Here is a 25,480-nt window from a genome sequence, read left to right as displayed (position 1 = left end):
GGCGGGGGGAGGGTAATAACTGTAAGTAAAAGCAGTTGGGTTTTTTTGCATTGCAGCCTTGCCACGCTTATGTTCCTCTCATTCAGCCCACTTCAAAGATTTTTGTGGTTCCTCATTAATAAAATGCCTTCTTAATTTGTAGTAACACTCATTTTGTACTGAAATTTGTGCATCCTTGCCCCATGTTAACAAATGCCTGTCTGTTCAGCGCCGAGCACTGCTATTGCTTTGTTCAGCTACTCCAAGGTGCAGTTTGAGGTTGCTGTGCACTGCGGTGGTCCATTCCTAACCAGTCTATCTGGGGGGAAATGGTGGTGGCCAAACGCTGTGAATTGCTTCTATTTTATGTAAGCTATTGATAACTGCCTTTCTTGAACCTCCATCCATTGTTAGGAGTGTATTTGTTTACTCATAGAAATTGATAAGGAACCTTTCAGAGTATGCAAATACTTTCAGCCACAATTGAGATACCATGTAGTTAAGTGTTAATATTGCATTGTACTTTCAGAGGCAAAGGTGAAGCCTGGAAAAAAACCCTGTTAGTATTGCTGTAGAGTCATGATGTTGTGTATTACATTGCTGTACAGTTTCAGTGAAAGCAGGAGTGCAAATGTAGTTGGAAAATAAAATACCTTACTTATTCTATGCAAATATGACTGTCAGATCAAAAAAATTAATTTGAAGTGAGTCAGTGAATGTGGCTTGTCCCCCTCAGGTGCTGTAAGATCTTCCAGGCACTAAATTTTCTTGGAAATTCTAACTGGTCTTTTCATTTTGGTAAACCACCCCAATTTCATAACTATTTAGTGAATAAATTTAAAACTATTTTGTAAAAACTATGCAGCAGACAGTGTAATGCATTGCTAGTTATTGGGCCATCTCAGAGGTTTTGGCTCAAATTGCGTATATTGTTTGAATACTTTTGATTGTGTTTTTCAGATTTGGGGGAACTGAATGTCTGAAAAAGAACCAGTATATTTCTGCCTCTCAGAGAATATGTTTTTGGGGCTTTTTGTGATGGGGTGTTTTTAGTTTTTTTGTTTACTTTTTCTATGTATCATATGTACCACGAAATAATTACCGTCGGTCTTTATAGGAGTTACTCAGATTTGGGTCTAAACAGTCCTGAAGACCCGTCACAAAATTTATGTAGGTCATAACATCCCAGCATTGGCAGGCAGCCTCTCTAATTTAAAAGAACAAAACTTAAAAATGCCCTAATCCAATCAAAGCAAATCTTTATTACTTTAATCTCACTTGCACTTAAACAGGGAGCTGCAGTGAGAACAATAGAATAAAACACTGCTGTGTTAAAGGTAATTCTGCAACATTCAAGCAATCAAAATGTACATAGATCGCTTCAGTCTTGTCTAGACTCTGTAGCACGCTTCACAAACCATTTTAGATCTTTAAGTCAGATGTATGTAAAATGGCATTCAGAATTGCATGAGATGCAGAGATAATAGAAGATTTTTAACATTTCAAGGCTATTTAGTAAAATGGGAACAGTGCGCTATGGATTTTGACATTCAGCATTTCAAAAGGTGTGAATTTCCCCCAATATTACAACCACAGGATTATTTTCTCCTTTTTTTTCTTTATTCCATGCCAATACTCATTGTGGTCAATCTTTAACTGCTTGAGTTTCTGACTAAATAAAGCCTTTATAGTGCTTGCTACAAATATTGCTTCAGTTGCAGTGCTCTGACATGAGGGCCGTGGCTGTGGCCATATAATTTGCTGCTGGAGCACAGTGTAAGTCAAAAGGGAGAGTAAGTTGAACAGTGTTGTCAGCATTGTGCAGGTGCTTTTTGTAGCGTCTTTCTGTCCTCAGGACTCCTTTCAGTAAAGACAACCTCAAGCATAACTGGCCTCTAATGACTACAGCTAAGGCTGTATGCAGTGAATGTTAAAGAAGCAAGTAAGGTCCAGCTGCAAATCAGCTGCTATTTCAGGACGATATGAAAGGATGAATTTTCTTTATTCAGGGATGCAGCCACCAAGGCCGGCAGGTTCATTCCTTTAGTGATTTTTGTTTTGCAATAGCTTTAATAGAGAAAGCCCTCCCAACAGCAGCTGCAGCAGTCTCACTCAGCTACATCTTAGCCTTTTTGCTGTATCTTCCACTTCAGTAATTTTTGATGTGAGCTCCTTTGTTTTACTGGCAGTATATATCCTGGTGCTATCAGGTGCCAGTTTCCAGAAGGCTCCTCTTTATATTGTCACATAGGCTTTCTACAGCATTTAAAAACTTAGCATTGTACTGTGCCTGACTGTACAAAACCACAAGGCTTTGCAGGTTAAGAGGCGATGGCGTGCATGATGGGCTTTTACACTACAGATAGATTCATTGCTGTAATCCTTCCGGTCTTGCCATTATTACCGGTTTGTCATAACGCAGCTTCTGCTGTCAGCAACTGCTAGTTTCTCCTCAGAAAAATAAAGTAAATATGCCTCTTGCAAAACTGTCCTCAAACACCGCTGGATAGCACCTTGTAACAGCTGCAAGTTATCTGTAGCAAGAGCAGTGAAAAATGTCTAGTAGCTGAATGCTCAGTGCTACATTTGTGTAGCCTTAAAAAATTAATACTTCTTTGGGTGTAATGCTTACTGTCAGACGTGTTGAGCCAGTAAATTTCTTGATTGGGGAAACTCCCTAAGTATATACATGATTTTCAGCACCTAACTCATCCTCTGAACTCAGATCTGTGGTGCTTAGTCATGTGTGTGTGAAGGGTTTTTCTGAAATGGCCTGGACTAATTTGTGAAGATTCTCCTATGGCTTGTTCATATTTGTTGGGGGTTTTAATTTTGGTTTCTTATAAGTAAAATAAGGGAGAGTCCTTTGTGGTTATACTACTGTAACAGCCAGAGGGTTTTAATTTGCACCTGTGTGCTCTGAAGTGGGGGATATGATGTGCTATCTTCAATCTGCTTTTAGTTACTGTAGAATTGCCAGGCATCTCTATGGAAGGTGGAAGATCTCAGGTAGATGCTGGTTTTCAGGCTTGTATAAGCCTCATTGCAATCTTATGCTTGAGAGCCTTCAGCCTAAACAAGGGAAAGCCTAATAAGTTGAAAATGTAAATAATGTTATTGGGAAGAAGTAGTAGGTTAGAAGATATGATCAAGTTGTTGGCTACTTGGCCATTCAGAGTATGGCCTGTGTGTCTCCACCTGTCCAGCTGGTCTCTTGCATAGACTTACAAATGGCTATTAGTATGTGTTTTGAATCTGTAGTCCTGGAGAAAACCTGAGCCCCGCTGTGGATGTCGAGCACAGGGGGTTCTTGTCTGTTGCCGATCATGGAGGCTCCACTACCCATGCCTGCTTGTTCTTTTTCCTATTCTTTTGTTTTGTTTTTTCAAGGTCTGTCTGTGTGGCAAACAGGATGTGTGTGTATCTGACCCTTAAATTAGAGCACACTTACTGTAAAGGAAACCTTTCCCAGCTGAGTTTATTTAAAACGTAACCGTTGGGAATGTGGGTGACAGGAGATGCAAAGACGTGGTGAACTCTTTCAAGAGAAGAGGCTGTGGAAGATTCAGACATATTTTAACAAGTCACTAGGAATAACTGTCAATTGCATGACACTAATTTTTTTTTTAAATGGAAATTCTGATTCATTTTGCTCAAGTTTGTTTAAAACTGTATTGATACACTTTCTTGCATACTTGCATGTATAAATGCGATACCTGCGTGTACAAATGTGGAGCTATTGTCTCTAACAAATAGCCTGAACTTTCGTTTGACCCATAGAATGTAATAATTCATTTGCAGACACAGTGTAATTTGTTAGAGATATCCTTCAGGGCATCATTGTAAAACTCAAGGTTATTCGTTTGCTCACAGTTTCCTGCAGCGGAGCTCCCCACCCCATGCACTGCAGCGAAGGACGTGGTTTGCTCTCCTGTCGGTTGCAGGATATGTATTTCTCTTTGCAGTTGCTTTTGGAGAGGGATGATGAGGAAATTCCTGCTTTCTTCCTGCATGTGGGTTTTCTTCATCTTTTTAACAGAGTAGACTTCTCTTTTGCTAGTGGTAGCTGACAGTTGTTCTGAGCTCTGTCTGGCCTTGAGAGGCCAATTAAAATTTGTATGGAGTAGTGGCAATTACAGATTTATTTCAAATGTTATTGTCTAAATATCTTTAGCTTTTTTAGAAGTGAGTGGACTGTTCCATATTGAACAGTTGGCTTAATATTGAACTCACTGTTCTGACTCTTAAGTGTATATTAAATTCACTATTACTTGAACTGCCCTTACAAACACTATGCAATGTGTTAGTTTAATTGTGACAGTGGTAGTATCTTTGTTAGTTTCTTATCTGCGTAAAAGGGCTAAAAATAATAAAGTAAAACCCATGCTGACAGTGACATAGTGAACTTCAGATGCCATTAGGAACAAAGGTGATGTTTGCCTGCTCAGTCCTGCCCACCCAGGTGCTGAAGTGAAGCTTTCATGGTTAGCCCTTACGGTGTGGTTTTAAAAGGCACTCCCTAGCTCTATAACTTTGTTCTAGTGCTCAGTTCAATCCAAGCACTTGGTGCATGCCAAGAAAACGACCTTTGCTTACTGTTACACCGAATACAGTGCTAAGTTCATACAATTAGCTGTGCTGTCTGGGAGCCTGCGGGAGGAACTGAGCAGAATGAGGACAGGTTGATTTCTTCTGTACTTTGGAGGTGCCCATACAGCAGCGGGTAGATGGGCAGCCTGGTTCTGGATGAATTTCTGGCAGTAGTAGCCTGACTATTGGAGCATGATTTTTTTTGCACCTGTTTTCTCTCTTTGCTTCCCCCCAGCCCCCAGCAAATGTGAGGATTTTGTGTTTTGGATGTTGATGTCGGTAGTGATGACAGCCATTTAGAACAACCTTCTGTTTGTGAAATGTCTTAGAAAGTGACCTATATTATGAACTTTGAAATATTGTATTTTAAATTTATTCTCGGGTTTGTGTACTTACACACTTCTATGTTACTGAGTCAAGTTTCATGCTGGTGAGGTTTTTTGGTCTGTTTTATCTTGGTTGCTCCAGCATACCTAACTATGGGCAGAGTTAATTCTGCAGAGAACACAAAGACTGCAGAGGTTATCTATTAAGCTTCAAACAGTTACATCTCTGCAAATTTTCAATGAAAATAAGTCCGTGCAGACCTCGGATGCAACAGGGGAGATCCTGCTATTGGTCATTGAGGGAGAAGGGTGAGGTCCAAAGCTGAGGTGGCAGGACTGGCATCAAAGCTAGGCAGTTTGGTGTCACTAGAGACAAAGGTGTGCAGTCCCCTCCAAACCCTTTCTTTCCAAGAATAATAGTGCAACTTCATTGACTGTTTATTTCTGAGACACCTTGTGCTGGGATTGTTACTAGTGGACTTTCTGAAATCCATTCCTCTTGGGAACATTATTTACTCTTTTCACGAACGATCTTGGTTCAGCTCTTTGAAACCATTGATGAGATAAACTTGCACATGTTCATCTTTTCTCTTGGCAATGTCTTGCAACAGAAAGATGTGACTAGTGTGGAATAACAGGGAATAAAGTCCAGTAGTATGTGTTTCCAGTCTATGTACTTTGGGACTGATGATAAAGACTACAATGAATTACCTACTCGCAGGAAAAGACCTTAGCTACTATTTAACATGATGTGGCTATGAAAATTTTTAACACGGAGTGCCATTTTCCAAGGTTTTGGTGAAATGTTTTGAAACATTTCACCAAACACAGTTTGAAACTCTTTGGCTTTGTTCTAGGAGGACTGCTGGCATGGCCAGTAAGTGAAGGGCTGACTTGATAAGAGACTCTGAGGATTGATTTGTTTAATCTAGACTACCTGGACACTGGGACAGACACTCAGTGGTGTCCCTAACACATTATGAAATCAACTCTGGGGAAGAAAAAGCCATTAGAGCTGGTGGATCATGTCAGTGGAAGTATAAATGGGTGAGAGGAAATGTTCCTGGTGGTTTAGAGGGATTGGGCCCCATGGCAGCTCTCGGACCAGGCAGTTGGGGGTGCAAGTCTCAGTTACTTTCAGGATAAAGGTTGGTAAATTGATTAAAAAAGGATTATCTGTTATTGACTCTGTGACTGTTAGGAACTGAATTAATGATCCGAAAGGTCCCTGTCCCAGTAAGAAATCATCATTTGAGAAAGTAGAACAGCCAAATCTTCTAGAAGTTATCTGAAAATGAAACACTGGTTTAGGCAGTCTGATCATCCTGCAGTGACAAACAACTGACAGATAGGTGTCAAATCACTGTGTTTGTGCAGCACTACGTGATGAAATCCCAGGTGTCTGATCCTGTCTGTGTATCTTTAGGCTATGTCTGATTCTATTTTTCCTGTTTTACTAGCATTAACCAGAATACTATAGGTTTGTATGTTCTTTACATTCAGTGACAGCCAGAGAAATATGTTCATAGATTCCAAGATGACATTCAGGAGTTTACGTATCGTCGAAGAATAAAAATTAAACCTTCTTTCTCAAGAAATGAGAGACAGATGTGCAGTGATGCAGCAGCTTTTCCTTCTTTTTTTTGAACAGGAAGTGTAAATTCATTGTATCCAGAAAACAATTATCAAAATGTCAAAAATATTTTTTTGTCCTTTTTTTTCGTAGTTGGGGAATGGCGGTCAATGTGTACTCTACCTCTATAACCCAAGAGACTATGAGCAGACATGACATCATCGCATGGGTTAATGATATATTAGCTTTAAACTACACAAAAGTCGAACAACTCTGTTCAGGTAAGAAAGTGTGGTATGATCTACAAATATTTACTTTAAAACCACTTCAAAAGTCTGATTTGTTGAAAACGGGTAATTTTTAACTTTGACATAAAACAGTTACTCTAAGAAAAGAGACTGATGTATGTGCAAAGGAAGCAATTTTGCATTTGTGTTAATCATGGAAAGATAAGGTGCCTTGAGAAAGCATAACAAACGCGGTGTGAATGGGATGAATGTAGCAAAAGATACATAGAAGTAATAAAAAAGTTAACTAAGCAAGAAAAGCATACAGTGATAAGCTTTTGTGTTTTGAAGCTACTGGGGTGGTATTTTTTCAAATGGAGAGTAGACACAGCTGAAAAAGAGACAAATAGAGAACTGACACTCTGGGTGAACAAAATTCTCCAGCACCTTTTCCTTCCTGGTAAAGGTCCTCAAATCCCTGCTGATGTTTGCACAAGTGTGACTGAAGAAAAACATGGATTTGAGGAAATGAGCTTTTAGCTGTTGTGAGGGCTTTAGAAGTTTGTCAGGAAAATCTGTTTCTCTTTAAATGTAACTGAGCTTTTGTAAGTAAATTTGGTAATGAGCCCTGAACAAAAGGGTAATGGTTTGAATACTTTGGACATTTTGGTTAAGCAGAGTGGCAACTACAAGATATGTGTTAAACAACAGGGTCTGTAACTAGATGATGACTAGGAATGACAAAGACAAAGGTTGATGTTTCACTGATGATACAGATGCCCCTGGGAAGTGATTCTTTCTGATTTCCTGCTGTGATTTTTAAATTTGAAAATGTTTGTGTTGAAGGAGATCTAGCTTAGATCGCTTCTTCCAGACAACTGACATGCTGGGAATATCATACTTATGAAGACAGTGCTCTAAGTACATAGAACCCAAACCACATTACTGCATTTCAGCTATTTACTGGTCCAGCTGAAATGCCTCAATGGGGTTTTCTATTAATATATTTGAATTTACCTACCATTCTGGGTAAATTTTCTATCTCAGAGATCTTACCTGAAAGGTATAGAAAATCCGGTGTGGATGATAGCCTCATAGCCTACTCTTCAAAATTTAAAAAACAGATCTCGGCTGCAGAAACAGGCTTACATGCTTGCAGGCTTGCACAGTGACTATAAAATCGAGGTTGAAAAAGTGCAGGTTAAAGTACATGTAAGTAACTGATATAAACAAAATGGCTGAAGACACAGAACATGGGAAATAACCTTTTTGACGGTTATTAAACTTGAAGTTGAAATGTTACATTTATCTGTTGTTATAGTTGCATGTCCAGAAGTGAGCCTAAGTATTTTCTTTCTGTGAATTACATGTAAAGGAAATATTGATGAGGGATGTGTGTGCATTGGTGTGTAAATACGGGTATAGCTAGATGTGTAGAGATATACACAGGCACACACACTTATAAATGATAAGAAGAAACAAGAAAATGGACATTTTCATCCCAAAGTACCCAACCTTTGCCACTGTTGGAAACAGGAAGCATACTAGACAAGTTATTGACTTGTTCCCGCATAGCTATTCATATGTGCATAAATAGTTGAATGAAAGCTTTTGAAGTGAATTCTCTATCAAGTTAAATGTGTGTGGGCTTACAAAAAAACAAACAAACAAAAAAAAAACCAAAAACCCCAAACCAAAAAGGGTTTCCCTTTCCCAAAATAGGGGAGAGGTGATCTAAGAAAGTTTTGATTATGCAGAATACAATGAGTTAAAGAAATTTAAGAAGATCAGATTGAGATGCTTCAGCTGGGTGGAGCTGACAGGAGAAAGCATGGAAATTGTCACAAATCCACTGTGCAGTTTCATTACACAGTTTCTTATACAACTTTTAACATGACCTCCAGTGAAGATTTTGGGACGCACCACAAGGGAAAAACTGAAAAAGGGTTGTCTCATTAGAGTTCTTACTCCACCCCATATAAAATTTAATCTTTTTTTCTTTTAGAACTTCCTGGATTGTATTGATTGCTATTGTTACCTGATGCTTTTACATTCGTATCTTGACAGGTCAAAGCTGTAAACTTGAATTTCCCCATTTGGTTTGATAGTCGAGCTTGATAGTTACACATTCTTATTTTTGCATTAATGTTCATCACAATCCCAGCAGGAGTTTTAACAGTTCCTTATGTGAAGAAGCGTTCTAGAGCAGTCCTACTTGTTGTCTGGAGGACTTTACTCTCTGAACTGATGCATCTAAATTCTGCTAGATTATTGCAGACACTAGAGCATGGTAGTCTAATGGTCTAGGTCCTTTCCATTGGAGACTTCATAGTCTGTTTCTCACATGCAAGACATGTGGGTGTAGGGATTGAAAATAGATGGGCAAGAAGCTTTGGGAATCTTTCTGTATTTAATATAGTTTACCATGTAAACTCAAAGTAGTTTATTTAATATACGTATAGTTTATTTAGTGCACTTCTAGTGTAGTTTACAGGGTGGAAACTAGGGGAACAGTAGCACAGATGACCAGCTAACGAACAGGCTGAGCACCAGCAAGCTTGGTATGGACCATAGTTTGGGAACAGATGATCTAGCGTTTTTGTTCTGGCATTCCTTTGGCTGATGTTCCTTGAAGCACTGGCAGCTTTCATGCAGCTTAACATTAGTTTCCATAAAACAGGAACATTTCTGCAGGACTTAAAAGAGAAGGAATACGTGGGAACCTCTTTACAGCTATGAAGCATTTCACAGCATTAACAGGGAGCTGCAGAGCCACTGTAACTGAATTTTTATAACCTGCTGTAAAATTGCATGGACATTTTCTTCTTTTTTAGAAAAAAGCATTAAGATTTGTCATGCTGTTACATGGCTATTCAGTTCTTGTTCATTTTTGTTAATAGGGAGCAATTGAAAGGCCAGAAAAAGCTGAATGCAAGGCCAAAAAAAGCAGGAGAGGGAAGGGAGGGGATGCCAAGTCTGAATGTAAAGCTCGAAGGCATTACTTTCAGGAGGCATGAGCTACCTAGATGTGGCATACACTTGTGTTCAGCACCTAGCTGTGAGACCTCGTGGATGCCTATGTTTTGTAGCCAACCTAGCAATAATTTGGACATTCTGAGCTTAAGCAAGATGGAATAATGTGACACTGCTTTTTTAGTAAAAGCTTTATTCAGAACGTACCTGAAGTTTAATGTGACAGTTCATAATAATGACAGAAAAAGCAATCAGGCCTTCTTTTTCTCATTGCTGTGGAGAAGTAGCTTTGATAATACACATGCCGCAGCAGTACCAGCCTGCTCCCCATTTGCCAGTTACGGGAACAGAGCTGAGGAGCAGCAAAGGAAGAGGCTGGCTTAGTCATAAAGTATTTGTATTCTTTGGGAGTCTTAGATGTGTTTTTGTCTCAGCTAAGTAGGCCAAGCGAAGTGCAGTGTCCCCTGAGCTTTCTGAATGCCTGCTGTAGTAGCGATGTGCCAAAAAGGCCAGGTTATGGATGGATGCAGCCCTGGAGAGTCTAAATTTAGTCAGCAGCTCCTCTGGTAATTCAGTTTTGACAACTCGAGAGAAAATCTGTCTGAGCATCTCAAAGCAATACAATTCTCTTTGCTTTAGGTGAGTGTCGTTTTGTCGGGTTTTGGTCTCTGGGTTTGACTTCCTGCAAGGCTGCTAACCTGAATGTGAAGTGTATCATCCATGGTTTTAATTGAAGGCATAGTGTACTGCCTTTAGGTGGGCTTGAGACCTGCGAGCATTTAATTTGATACATGAATGAAAAATAATAGAAAACAACTAAGTGGATTTAATGTCACCAGATCCCATGTGCAACACCCATAGGCTCGGGGAATAGGAGTTTCAGATGAATTATGTCACTAGTTGTTTCTTAGGAGTCATGCTATTTTTATAATCAATGCACAGTGGCTCCTTAAAAAGAATTCTGCCTAAACAGCTTATAACTGAATTTTCTTTACTAAGGCTGTTTTTCATCTATAGGGAATACCAAGTGAACATGTTACAGGGCTTTTCATGAGTGTTTGGCTGCTATGTGAGAGTATATTCAAAATAAGAGTCAGGCAGGACACTACAGAGGGCTTCCATATGAATTAAAAGGAAACAACACAAAGCATACAAGCTATATAAATTATGAACAAGGAAGCTAGAAATGGTCAGTGTATATAGGAAGGAAAGTGCAGCCTGAAGTGAGGTGTAATTTCTGGTTTAGCTATGCTTGTGTGATCCTTTGAGGTTAAGGAGATACAGAATCTTTTCTCCTTTCTCCTGCACTTGAAAATTCTCAGTAGAATTATAAACTTGCAAATTGCCTGGCCTCCAGCGCATACAGGCCTTCCGTCTTTCAGGATTTGTGTGCAAGGATCAAGGATTAAATGCGGGGTGGGTTTTTTCCCCTTGTTTTTAATACATGACCATATTATAAAGAGAGCATGTGGTTTGGCATTTGCATGTTTTAGCCTCTGATGCTCTCTCTGCAGATGCCCTGAGTGTTGCCACAGGGAATTTTTCATGTGGTGACTGCTGTAGCCAGTACCATATCTCAGCTGGTGGTCCTCCTGTGAAAATACGTAGTCCCTCTATACATACATTTTGTTGGCAGTACACCAACCTGATCTCAGAGGAAGGCAGGCAGTGTGATGGCAGGGCAAGTGTCAGTCTTCGTCTGACTTTGTGTTGCCTCCCTGACTCAGGATTTGTGGAAGAGCTCCATCACAAGCCTCAGCAGGCTGTTGTCCTTCGTGACCGGTGTTGTGCAGGGAGGAGAGTCTTTCCTGGCTTGCGGATAGCACCCGAGGTGTTCTCCTTCCTGGGACTGCTCCTTGGGGCTGTGTGCTGTGAGGCTGGTCACCAGCCCCTGGGCCCGGCAGTGCACGTTGGTGAGGTGGCCATGGTGCCTGCAGCACCAGCCAGCCTCGGCACTCTCGGCAGCAGCATGCCGGGCACGCTGCCTCTGGGCAGCCCTCTGTGGGAGAGGGAGCTTCTCTCCTGCGCTCAGCAAAGATCTTTGAGCAGGGCGGAGGTGACTGGAGAAGAAGGGTACTGGCCAGGCAGAGAGACATTGAAGAAGGACTTTTATTTCTGCATGTCATTTGTGTACGTACATGCAAACCAGGTGTATTCTGTGGCTGCACAGGATTTGTTTTTTCCCTATCTCAGAAGGTGTTTTGCTTGGTGCCTGCATTAACCCGTAACTTCCTGCCTGCTAACATCTGCATTATAGGACCATGTTGGGAGCATTTGGTGTCAGCGCAACTTCTGTGCAACCCGGTGTGTTAATGCCTGCAAAGCTGAAGTGTGTTTCAACATCGATGGTTTTGGGTTTTTCCCAGTTTGCAGCCTTGCAAAGGCTGGGTCTCTAGAGCAAGTTGGATACATGAGTAAAACATGGGTTGGTCCCATTTGTGCTCTGTAACCAAGCCATGTTTCAAGGAACTGGCATGTTGTCCTGAGGTCGTGCAACACTGAGGATGCTCAGTGTCAATGACTCTCTAATGACTTCCATATGATGTTTAGGATTAGAGGGATACAATGGATGTTAATGATTGGATTTAAGATCATTTCCAAAACTTTCTGAGAACGCTTGCAAAGGAGTATCATGAGATTTGCAGCCAGTAATTTTTTTTTTTATTTTAAATGTCACTCATTAAGAATTCAGGAGGAATAGAACTTAAGGTTGCTACTTTTTTCGAATTACTATTTAATTACTTGTAGCACTCACTTGTAGCCAGTTGCTTGATCTCCCCCCCCTTTTTAAAGAGCTTGTTAGATTTTTACATGCTGCTTTTTCTTAGGCACGATGAGTTGCACAGCTTTTTAAGTTAAATGGGAACTGTTTTCTGAAATTATTCTCATTTTCTATTTAAAATTTAATGAATTCCAAAATACATTATTGCTAAAAATTAAGTAATAAAAATCCTTCTGCATATAATTTATGAGCAGCTTAACAATTTACATATTTAAGAAAAAGATAACACAAGTTAACACAGGGGAAACCTCCCTGCAATATGCATATTTTAAATTATCAGTGGATATTCTGGATTATGTTGCACAAATGCCCCACCTGTGTGGAACAGAACTTTCTGAAGCAGATGTCATCTAGATGCAGGTATCTCAGTGACCATTGGTAGAGCTGGTAGGAGGCACATAGTTCTTGTAGGCTGCTTTCTGTGGTGGCAGCATTGCTTTCAGAAGCTCCTGTCTGTATGCAGGCAATCACTCTGCCCTCGCTGAAGCAGCTGTGCTCTTGCAACTGTGCAGGAGTGTAGGGCTACACTCTAATCTGCATAATTTTTATTTTTTCCTTAGGTGCCCTCCAAGATTGTTGCTAGGGAGGGTGAAACTCAGATCAGAGTGGCTTCATTGATGCACAGCCCCATAAACACTTGCTTCTCTACAACTAAGCCGGCAGTAAATTGATGCGGGCTTGAACATTCACTGGGAAATGGGCTGAAAGTTCTTAAATTGGGTTTTTTTTAATTGGAGATATAGAATTGTATTGACCTGTATCCTAGGCCACATAGGTGCTGCTGGAAATAAAAATAGCAGAATTGGAAGGCTATGATTTCTGATGGAGTGCTCAGCATGAATTGTGCTGTTTCTTAAACGTGTGTCTGTATGTAACAGAACTTTATGCTTACAGACATGACCAGTTTTTTTAAAAAAATCCTTGAGTGGCATAACAGAACAGCTGTATTTGAAATCTAAATTAAAATCTATATTCTGATGTCTTAAGTCAAAAACCTACTACTGTTACCTACCTTAACATCACTCCTAAGGAAGCAGTTCTAGGAAGCCTGAGGTAAAAGGCAAGCCCTAAGTGCTGCTGTACTGTAAACAATTATTGCTGCCATCTGTGGGGTTTCTTTCCCCTTCTCTTCTCAAAACTATTAGGTCACGCATGCTTTTTGCAAGTTACTGCCTTATTTTGTTGTTGTGATCCCAGCAACAGAAATACCAGGTGCGTGCAGTTTCCCATCAGTGTTAACAACCATTGCTCTAGTGAACTGAAGTACTGATGACTAATACATACACAAATCATCCTGTATTTTCCAAATGCATGGACAGATTATTGCAGATTTGGAGGGAACAAATAATTTGACGGGATTTGTATCTAATGGGACAGAATTTATGTTTTTAGATTATTCGAAATAATTTCCTTAAAGCAAAAAAACCCCCAAAAAAACAAAACCAACATTATAATTACAGAAAAAGATATAGTCAGCCTTTTTCCCAAATGGGAGTTTTCAAAAATTGTCTACATGAAAATCAAACTGAGGCCTGGTTAAAAAGGTTTAAACTTGACTTGCATGCTATTTTAGAACAAAATTCTCACTAAGCATATATAGTAAATTTCTAGTGTAGCACTTAGCTCCTTTTGCTGTGGTTTGGACACCAGAAGTAAAATAAAGCCCCTGCCCCCAAGACAGACCTGTCTTTTCATGGGCCCTTTGCATTCCCATGTTGGCTGGTATGGTTTTATGTGACTTTCTGGGATCTTGCTCCCACACACTTGCATGGATGAAGTGGGAGGGACAGAGTCTTCTGACACTCGATACGAGGAATTGACCTAACTTCTATTTGGGACGAATATCAACTTGGCAATACCTGAGCTTGTATTAGAGTATTTCTACTAAACACTGCATTAGTATGTAAAGTGCTAGCTACAGAAGATTTAAAAAGTTAGTTTGCAAGTAATATTTTCATTTTTCTTTATAAATACATAAACATAAATGCTAAAAGACCCAAGGATCTAATCTTGCTCTCCACTGAAATCTAGGTTTACTGAGCAGTAAACACTTGTAGCATACAGGATTCTCTTGTCTTCATTATCTCCTTTAATTTCCTTGTGCTTTAAATAGCCAGAAGCAGAAGTATGTTTGATTATCAAGAAAATGCTTGTTTGCATTTGTGGATTCATCAGCCTCCAGATCCGAAGAGGAGAAAGGAGAAAAAACAAAGATCTGTAATGATGCAGAATGCATATGCTTCAGAGCAGAGTCAGTCAGTATGGGCAGTCTGGGAAGGACGCATAGAAAGAAGCAGGGAAAGAAAAGTATAGGACAAAAGATAGAGTGAGTTAGGCATTACTGCAAGGGGGCCTAGTGAGAGGTTATCTACAATGCTGAAAATGTAAGAATACTCTGATTTTATGGACTTAGTAGAAATTTTCAGCTTTGCCACTGCATGTGGCAAAACCCTTCAATTGTAATAGCCTTAAACGACCACCTTTTCCATTCTCAGTTTGTTCTGTGTCTTAATTCTGCCTCAGCATCCCTTCCCCTCCTCTGGCAGCTGCCTGCCTGCCCAGCCCTGCAGGTGCAGTGCCCTCCCTGCGTTTGCTGCCTGCTCTGCCCTCAGCTGGGTGTGGGGAGCCCAGCAAATGCCCGCAACACCCTGATGCTGCTGAGCTTTCTGCTGGTTAATCGGGGCAAAAGCAGCGGCTGCTGGGGGCGTGATCAGCGCGGCCATGATTGCACGTTGGGTTTGGAGTCTGGCCTGTAAATATCTTCTGTGACAAATGGCTGCGTGGATATTCTAGATCAAAACACAAAAGGACTTTTAGCCAGTGATTCAGTATTGCTTGTTAGCTAATACAGGGTGAGAGGTTTTTAGCATTGATCCCTTTTCTGCAGTGTTACCAGCTGTAGTTTTAATCTTTCATTGGAGTAGATTCTGGATTATTTCTGGTTTTGTGTGTATGTGCATGTTTATGCATATAAAAGTTTTTTGGTCATAGAGACAGATTTATTGTGAGAGTCATTCTGGACAGGTAGTACGTTTTCACTCTCTGTAAAGATTTGTTAAGGTTTTAGGGGTGGGGTTTTTTTGGAATTCAGTTTTTTGGTGGGTTTTTTTCTGAGAAAACATAGGGAAATTTTTAGATCTTGAATAAAATATAGTGGCATAAAAATCCTTTTGTCCATGTAAAATATGCAAGAGATAGGTCACAAGCCACGATGTCATTAACTCTACTGCCATTTTCTTTACATTTTGTTAAAAATATTCCTTTCCCATGCACCCACACTGAAGCATCAGTTGTATAGTAAACTACATAGGCCTAAAGTGCTGCCCACTGCAGAGGACTGCATGTCTATATGCTGTGGCTGCGAGGTAAAGGCATTGCAGTCTTGCATCACTTAAGTAGGACTGCTCTTTCTGCTGCCTCCAGGAAACCTAAGCCACGGGCAGTGTAGAAAGTAGCGTCCGCATTCTGCTGTGCATTTGTCACATTCAAATGCAATGTGACAGCTACAAGCTTTAGGGGGTAAAATTTTTAAATTATAAATAAATACATATATAATATTAAATACGTACATAACCTCCATGTCCAAAATCAGCTAGTCCCAGTTGACTTGTGATATATTTACTTTCTCCTGTCGTTGTGGTAGTTAGGTCTCTGCCTTTTGGGAGTTGGGAAGAGTTTCCTCTTTGTAGTTCACGGTGTTCAGCTCAGCCCATGCTTGTATGTTGCTTCTGTACTTCAGGAAGGAGCATTTTAATGAATTGTGTTTGCCGATGTAATAAAATCCTCCTGTTGGGGAAATGGCCCAGCAGCCAGCTTCGATGCTGTGTCAGAGAGCAGGTTCGTGCTGTCATGTGGATGTAGTCCAGCGTTTTTTGCCCTCCAGTGTTGTGCAGACCCAGGACCACCCCCTGGCTGGCAGACGCACAGAAACAACTGCCAGCAGGATGGGAAGAAAACACAAGGAAATACCGTAACTAGAGTCTTAAACCTAGGAAGACTCTGTCTAAAGGCATGCAGAAGGAATTTGCATTACCAGCAGAAGGAGAAAATCTCATGTGAACACTTTGGGTTTCTAGTTTTCTAAAAGGATCTAGATGAAAGGTTGCACAGTGCATTTTCAAAGCCTCTAGGCAATTACTTGGATATCAGAGTAAAGCTTATAATTGGGGTATGGGGAGGATGAAAGGACAGAGTTAGGAACAAATTCCATTTATAACATTAAATGATTGCATAATAATCCTTTTGCATGAAATTAAGTAGTAATGAATGTAGTCAAGTCATGCATTACCTGTATATCCGTCCTTTTAATTGTAATGTCATTTTTCTTTTGCCACGTATTTACCAGTTCTCTTGCTAAGGATGAGTTTTGAATAACTAATTGTGTTTCTATAGCTTTCTATAAGAGATGCAAATTTGTCATCCGATGTTTGTAACCTGCCAGAAGGCTCCTTCACCTTTAGGGATTATTTTACTTTGATTCCTAATCATAACAAAATCATTGCAAACAGCTAAGCACAAGCTTGGAAAATCAGATATATTTTTAATAACTTTTTTCTCCCACAAAGGTTGGCAACATGAAGATCATTACTTTTTTTTTTAAGTGGCAGCAGTTTTCAGCATTAAAGCTTGATCTTGGTAAGGCCCTTAGCAAAACCTCCTTCAATATTTTGGGAAGCTTTTTTCAACTCTGCTTCTCTTTTGGGGAAGTTACAAGCTCTGTAACGCTTCATATGATGGTTGAGTGGATACAGAGAATGAGATACTATCTCATGCATAAAGTTGGTCCTGTCAAAACAGATGCATACCCATGGAGAAAAATGTCTTAAAGTTTAAGTTATTGTTGTGTCTCCTGTACAACTGGGCAAGCCAAGAGTCCGCTTTGTTAATTTGGTTTTGGTATGAGCACTGAGCAGAATTATTTTTTGATAAAAATCATTGTTGTTGATACTGGGCTGAACTGTTAGGTGAGATCTGGACACTTGTTTGTCAAGACTGATCTGCATTAAATGCGCAATAGTCCTTTTTGTGGAAGTGAAATTGAACTCGTCAGGAGTAACCATGCGATCACTTCCCTGCCCGGTATGCGCAAACGCAGGGGCTGCACTGCACACTCCATAGCCCTCTGCTCCAGAAATGAACTTCACTGAACCTTTACTAAGTAGAAAGCATTTTGTAGAAAACTCTATTCTGAAGAACTGAAATTGGTTTTCCTCTGATTTCCTCAAACATTTTCATCCTTTATTTCTAAACACTTGAGTGTGTCAACAGTAAAGACTTATTTGGCAAATGGCGGTGACAGCATGATGATGTAGGAGGAAGCTCCCTGCATACGAGAAAAGGCTGGAGAGGTTACCAGTTCTCAGTACACTGTTCAGAAATTTTTCCATGTACTTGCCACTGTGTGCTGGATGAGTTATACACACAGAGGCATGCACCCCCCTACCTACTACTGTCTAAGTTCGGAGAGCCCTCAAGGTTGAACTTAGAAAACCTTATTGTTTTGAGTGAGAACTGAAGCTGGCAGCCCAGCTTCTGAAACCTATGGGCAGACTACCCTGAACTCTGCTTATTTAAATGTTTTACTTGGGAGATGAAAATCAGTAAGGCTGTCTCTTTTAGAGGGGTAGGAACTAACATGTTTTAAGAAGCTGGAACTTCACAATTACTTTTTTTTTTAATCACGATTTGATACAATCTTAAGTGATTGCCTTGGACTTGACTGGCATTCAGCTACAAGTGCCAGAAAAGAGATGATCTTGGTTGAATTTAGGGGGCTGTGAGGACTGAGTGGAGCTTGTTTAAGAGATTCCCATTTGGACTGTGATCTCATTGTATGGACAGTTCTAGTGTGTGTAGGGACTCCCAAGAAAATCCATTTTAAATAGAAGAAAGATTTACTTTGCGTTAGTCATGGTGGCTCTTCTTTCATAATGAACACAATTCATTATGCATCCAGAGTGAATGGAAAAACCCCACATAGTACGTCACACTGCTCAATGTACATTAGACAAGTGCATCTTGGGTGCATAGTGTTAGGTTGAATTACAGCAGGGACTTATTCAGCTCAGTTGCTTTCTGCTAATGACATTAAATGCCATTTGGTCTTAGGTGGTTGCATCTGGATTAACACCAATGCATTCTCTTGTTATAGGAGCAGCTTACTGCCAGTTCATGGACATGTTGTTCCCAGGGTGCATTAGCTTGAAGAAAGTAAAGTTTCAAGCAAAGCTGGAGCATGAATACATTCACAATTTCAAACTTCTGCAAGCGTCATTTAAAAGGATGAATGTGGATAAGGTAGGCGTTCTGTATTTGTATGTCAATCGCCACAGATTTCAAGAGTTGTATAAACTGGTAAGATCAATAAATAGGGGAAATAAACTACAAAATACTTAAAGTCCACTTTTTCAACTTTCGGACTGAAAGCTGGAGTTAAAAGTTGTATGTGAAGATGATGTTCTTGATCTTTCTTCATCTGAAAGAGGGTATTTAGGCATGAAGGAGAAAATTTGGCATGCTCCATTTAGGTACAAACTGAAAATTGAGTCCATGTGTCCTCTGAGGAACTTTGCAGCCTAACTCATTGTATCTTAATATCAGCGACCCTTTTGATAAAATACCATGTGTTAGAAATTCTGTACCATCAGTGAACCTTAATTTTAGATACAGTAAAATTATTGGTGACCTGAATTTCCAACAAAATAACTTAGAAATATGCTGTTCCCATAAGCATTCCGTGTTTCTTGTCCAAAACAGGGTTTAAGGAATTTAAATTACTCAAGAGCTGGAATAATCTACCTAGTGAATCAATAAGTTGGACAGCACATGTGATCTTGTAAAGCTAAGAATGGAAGTCTCTTAGAAAATGGCTTGTTCAACCATAAGGTATTGGTTTGTGCTTGAATATGAGAGTCTGATGGACTCACCAATGTAGTTTTAGTTTTATACAGATGCAGTACCTGTATACCATTTCATGGTTCTGCTCTGGTTTTAGCGTTTCCTGAAATGTAAACAGTCTTAATCGAGAGTCCTGTAACACTTTTTTATAAAGCACTGGAAAGCCCTCATTGTTTCCTGAAATGTTGTGGATGCTTCTGTTTACACTGTGATTTGCTAGTGAAATATTGGAAAGCCTAATAAAGTTAATGTTATCAGTTTTTCTGTTGGCAGCAAACTTACTATACCATCTCAGTGTAAAATTAAGATACAGGTGGAACTACCTGAAAGGACATGCTAAATGCCACGTTAATCCTTCTAGGAGTATCACAGACTTATAAAATGCTGCACATACGGCTTAACCTTGAAGAAGAAATGGAAATTGCAGTGGTTTTCGGTACCCTTTTTCCAGCTGAAAATTGAATGCATTGAGGAGACATTAAGATCCATCTAACTTGACCTTTTTAATCAGCTGCATGAACTAAGCAAAGCAGGGCAACCCTCCTTCTGCAGCTGTTCTTTGTGTCTGCCCACAGTGCCTGGGAAGCTTGAGCAATGTTATATTGGTCCAAGACACCTTTTGGAGCTTTCATTTCTGTGAAGATTTTGCAGGACGTGGATATGGAGACAGCCTCACAACCTTTATTTTGTTTTGCTAAAACATTATAGGCATCTTTTTTTCAACTTCTGCATGTCCACAAACTGTTCCATGTATAGCTATATATGGAATGGAAAAAAAATTACAAGGTTAAAACCTCAGGGTTAGTTTGTATGATGAACATGTACTACCAAAATGTAGGTTGGTTTGAACTTCAGCATGTCTTGGAAAAAGCTGCTGGGTTTTTGTAGTTCAAACAGTGAGACAGAGAGCAAGAAACTACCATCTGGACCTTTTGAAGAGTTGTTCATTTTTAGTATGCCAAACTGTAGCACGTCCATTGAAAACAGAAATCCCTAGTTAGCTGAATATCGTGCTGCTCCCAGAGCAGCTTTATTCATCATGGCTGTCACTGCAATAAGAAAGGAGTAACCCTGGAAGAGCAATTACAGAGGCTCAGATACACCCACTTTATAGCCACTTCAAAGGTTGTGACTTTGTTTTATTTTGATTCTATTTCTTATTAAGAGCGCTTGCAAGTCCACCATAATCCCCTTTCTTTTAGGAAGCAAACAATGGGAGAGGAATATATGCTGATATAGTCAGTAGACTTTTTCCCAAATAAGTGTGTGATGTAATTTTTAAATTTAAAAATGGCAGTGATATGTTATTGAGACCTTTCTTCTACCTTTCAGGTAATTCCCGTGGAAAAACTGGTCAAAGGGCGCTTCCAAGACAACTTAGATTTCATTCAATGGTTTAAGAAGTTCTTTGATGCTAACTATGATGGGAAGGAGTATGATCCTGTGGAAGCTCGACAAGGCCAAGATGCTATTCCTCCACCAGATCCTGGTGAACAGATCTTCAATCTGCCCAAAAAGTCTCACCATGCAAACTCTCCGACTGCAGGTATATTGCATCTTAAAGAATTCAATTTCTGTCTCTGAAGACAATTATAAACTGTGTTATATATTACATAAATACTAGTTTCCTCATGTGTGTGGGTCATTCTTTTTGACTTGTTGTAGGCCTAGCATCTGAGACAGAAGCTAACACCTTGTGGTGCGCTCTAGTTTGGCCCAACCTATCAAACATGGGGTCTCCTCCACTGAACCCTTGATATAAACAATGCAGATTCTAGTGATGTCTGATGGTGAACGCAAAGGCATTTAACCTTCTTATTGCTGAGTGTGGTATGTGTAAGTGTATTCAAGAACATTAAATGGAGTGTGTTCCCCTCTCGCACCTCCACCATTACAGGAAATTGCTAGCACAGGCTGATTTCTTTTTTTATTTTTTGTGGTACGTGAAATGTTTCCAAATCTTAAGGGCTGACCAGAAGGAAAAAATTAATTGATCAGTGGCTTTATGTGCTTTTTGTTCAGGGACACTAGTCCTCTTAAGTGAACAACATACAACTGTTGCTCTTTCTTGAAGATACCTGTCTTCTAACTTTTAATTTTGTGTTTGTACTGGGTTTTGCTAGGATAGAGTTAACCTTCTTCACAGGAGATTGTATGGTACTGTTTTTCATTTTTATGACTAGAACGGTTTTGGTAAGACGTGGATGTTTTAGTTATGGCTGATCGGTGCTTACACAGTGTCAAGAACTTTTCTCTTTCTCACATTGCCTTGCCAGCAAGCAAGCTGGAGGTGCACAAGAAACTTGGAGGGAACACAGTTGGGACAGCTGACCAAAGAGGTATCCCAGACGATATCATGTCATGCTCAGCAATAAAAGCTGGGGGAAGGAGGAGGAAGGGTGGGGGGATGTTTGGGGTCGTGGTGCTTGTCTTTGCAAGTAACCATTACATGTGACTGAGCCCTGCTTTCCTGGGGATGGCTGAACACTTGCCTGACAGTGGGAAGTGATGAGTGAATGTTTTATCTTGTTTTGCTTGTGTGCGTGGCTTTTGAGTTACATAATAAACTGTCTTTATCTCAACAAGTGAATTCTTCTCACTTTTACCCTTCCGACTCTCTCCTCCATCCCACCAGGGGACAGAGAGTGGGCAGCTGTGGGGGGCTCGGCTGCCTACTGGGGTTAAACCACAACAGTGTTCCTGGAACAGGCCAAAGAACTAAGCCTGATCTTTGGTGTTTATGTAATATGGGCATGACTGGTCACTAAGCAGATGCCATTTTTTGATAACTGAGAGTTAAGCGAACAGGAGAGTAGCTAATATTTCTTTAAAAAAGTGATCACTGCTCAAGTGTTACTGGGGTTGATTTGCCTGTACAGATATAGATTTGTGCAAACAAAAACATATGTGCATGCACACACAATTCTTTTATTGGTTTGTCCCGAGTGAGTTTACCTTATTCATACTAACCCATTCCTCAAATAAGGGTTAATTTTCATTTTACTTAAATCTGTTACCTGTCTTCTCACGGGCTGAGATATGCACCAGTGCTGGTAAGGGGAAGGGGCAGGTATCAGGTGCCCTTAGTTTTAGGCTGGCTTATGCTCTGGATCATACCCAGAGTTCTGCTTTGATCACTTCTGACGTCCAAGTGGGGCTTACTTGGCCAGCTGCCTTCAGCTCATTAGTGCTTCCAGGAAACTGAGCACCTAATAGCAGGCCAGAGCTGCTTTGGGCTTCTAAAGCTTGTCTGCATCTTTGTTTTGCACCATCTTGTGTCTGAACTTTTGAATTTCAGGGCCTGGTACACTATAATTTCCCACGTGATGTCTTGTACTCCCTTTGAAAACAAAAAACCCCCGAGTGCTAATGTCACGATGTTGTCCAACTGAGAAACTGGAAAAGACGCTTTTATTAAATACAGACTTTACCACGCTTGTTAATTCTTCTTGCAGATGATCTGTTTTTGCCAAAGTCACAAATGTGCTATCCAAAGTAGAGCTGTGGAGATGACAATTCTAGAAAAATAGAACAGCTACTGGAGTGGAACCATCTAGCTGATACGGAGGATAATGCAGTGATCTTGTGTGGTGTCACTGGTTGTACGAAGAGCATGTCCTGTACCTTCCCAGCCCATGTATGGAATAGGAAAACAGAGATAGTGTGATGAGTTTTGGTAAGGTCTTGTGGCTATGAGAGTTAGCTTTTTCATGGAAAGCTTCCATCGCTCTTAAGTATAGTCCAGAAGTATGACAGGCAGGATGCCATTTTAATTTCTGTTGAGCTGAGGAGGGGGCGTGTGGATATTTCATGATGCTAGGTGAAATGAGAGTTCTGGCTTGTATTGCTGCTTGTGTTTTAGAACTAGGGCTATTTCAGTTAGGTGTCAGTCATTCGAAGGTTTATGCAGTTTCTGGGTGAGCAGGTATTTGTTTTGCTGATGTATTGAGCCTGTGTGCCTGGCCTCCCCACACCCTGTAGCCTGGTCACTTGAAAGGATGGGAGTCCTTACGGGGTGCTTGCTGGCAGAGAGAGGACACTGGGAGGAGTGCCGTATGCATCTGCGAGCTTGTGTGTGCCTCATCTTCTGCCATTTCGGAGTAAATTGAGATGATGTGGAAGTAAGTCCTGGGTAGCTGGGAAATTGCCATAAAAGATGTGCTTCTGTACCTCTGCCTTGTGCACCTGCGTGCTTAGCTGGAAATGAAGGCGTATTCATTACGGTTGTTATAGGAACTGTAATATGCCCATGTGAGCAAAGCAAGGTTAGCCATTTATATGAAAAGGGCAAAAAAAGAGAAGGCCTCGTGAGTTCCCCTGCAGCATGTTAAGAATTCCCTGCCCCATCTGGAGCTTTGTCTTCCTTGATGTTACAGACTCCGAGAGAGTATGTGCCCGTGAGTAAGTACAACATCAGGTGGCATAGTTTAAATTGCTACCTATGGCTTTTATGTTGTTCTTTTGTTCTACTTTCCTGAGTCTTCAGTGAAATGGCAGAGGTTTTGGGCACGGCTGTACTTCCATTGACTTTGTTGTGGGAGCAATAAACATTGTGGCCTGCTGATGCAATAACCTCTTACACCAATGCAGCAAGCATTTGCCAGCATCTGTAGCCACTCACCTCGGGTTTTGTACATTTTCTTTTTTTATGTCATTTTTAATTTGTGTGATTTGCTCTACATTAGCACTGAACCTTTGAAATCTTAGTACTGCCTTGTTTCAGTTCATTAACAAAACAAAAAGGAAGCAGTAGTGAGAGAATATAAAGAACCCAGAAGATCTTTCAACATAATCCAAAAGTTTTTAAACAGTGTGCAGTGGGCATACCTAAATGTAGACATCTGTTGTTTAGTGTCAGGAGCAAGCACACATATGGATACACATTCATATTATATTTTTGGTTATGACAGACTCCTAAATATGCCTAGATTGGTCAAATATATACATTTCTAAAGGAATAATTTATTTACCCACTAGCAATATCGTATGTGTTTCAGATGATTCCTGTTGTTCCATGGAATAACTCTTCCAGTGCCCTTTGTCAGAGTTCTGGTTTTGAGTGATTTAGGAGGTGCCGATCTCTTGAATTACTCATCACTTCTTTGTAACACTCACTGTATTTTCAGAGTTAGACTAAGATGTGTCTTTCAGTTAACAAGAAAGTGGTCAAATCCCTAAGGACTTCTCTGAAAGTTTGCCCCAAAAGGTACTGGCATGAGTTAGAATTATGTTTGGTATTTTAATCTGACACTAAAGCTTGACAAGACCTATGGTATCGAGTATCTGCTTTCCATACATATATCTACCTACGTCTCTGCAAATGCAGTGTGGTCTTTATTTCATTTTTTTAAAATGCTTTTAAAACAACCCAAAACTTGAGAAATCTGAAAATGCGTCGTTTTTTGTCGGGAAGCAGGCCAGCAGCCATGGCCTTCCAAAGGCAATCCGACTGAGGAGTCAGCGCAGGTCAAGGATAATGCAGCTCGGAAATGGAAGCGTAAATAGGTCCCTGCAACTAATCTGCTGTGCCACCCTCATGTTGCCTCGTCCCTTCCTTGAGAGACAGAGCCGATTTGTTGCAGAACTGGTGGCGGCACAGTGGGTGGATGGCTTTGGCAATACCTGTAGAAGGCTGCTTCTAGAAAGAGTAGGAGCAGCAAGGATCTGCCAGGTAAATGCAGCTCCCTGCTGGGGGAATGAATATGTTTTCATCCTTCGAGGAGCGGAGCCAGCAGCACAGATCACCGCTGCAGGCTCTTTGCCAACAGCACCACAGCTGCTTTTAGATATAATGCCATCTGCCAGCCCTGAGCCGACTTTCGATCTGCAGCCTCTGCTCTTCTCTAATGCAGTGGTAAGCAGCCTACAGATGTAGAGTCAAAATTATGGCAAGGGATTAAAATATTAGGGCACTGTTGTTTGTACCGGTTCTAATGCTCCCTGTGGAAAACAGCAGAAAAAGCTTCATCTGATCAAATTGAAAATGGTGATCAGGTTGTCAGGGTTTTAGCTTAGTGTCTTACATAAGTATTGCTGTATGTCAGAGCAAATCTCCATGGAGCACTGTTTTGTGTATGGGTGTGGGGTGTCAAAAATGCACAGGTAAAGGACAGCTTAATCATATTAATTATTT

At 40.4% G+C, this 25,480-nt stretch overlaps 1 protein-coding gene across 5 annotated transcripts in view; it reads left to right on the top strand.

Annotated features, from left to right (window-relative positions):
* The window catches only part of MAPRE2 (microtubule associated protein RP/EB family member 2), a 99,913-nt gene that overhangs the window by 53,989 nt on the left and 20,444 nt on the right, over nt 1-25,480 (top strand). For 4 of the 5 annotated variants that reach the window (XM_055799046.1, XM_055799042.1, XM_055799044.1 and 1 more), the window contains 3 exons: nt 6,622-6,749; nt 18,602-18,747; nt 20,680-20,893. In XM_055799046.1, the coding sequence (XP_055655021.1) occupies nt 6,629-6,749; nt 18,602-18,747; nt 20,680-20,893 (481 nt within the window). In that variant the 5' untranslated portion in view covers nt 6,622-6,628. The remainder of the gene's footprint in view (nt 1-6,621; nt 6,750-18,601; nt 18,748-20,679; nt 20,894-25,480) is intronic. The other variant, XM_055799045.1, reaches the window with a different exon arrangement.

Source organism: Falco peregrinus, chromosome 3, assembly GCF_023634155.1.
Source record: "Falco peregrinus isolate bFalPer1 chromosome 3, bFalPer1.pri, whole genome shotgun sequence".
NCBI lineage: Eukaryota > Metazoa > Chordata > Aves > Falconiformes > Falconidae > Falco > Falco peregrinus.
The sequence above is the reverse complement of the archived record's forward strand: the minus strand, read 5'-3'. Positions and strand labels throughout refer to the sequence as shown.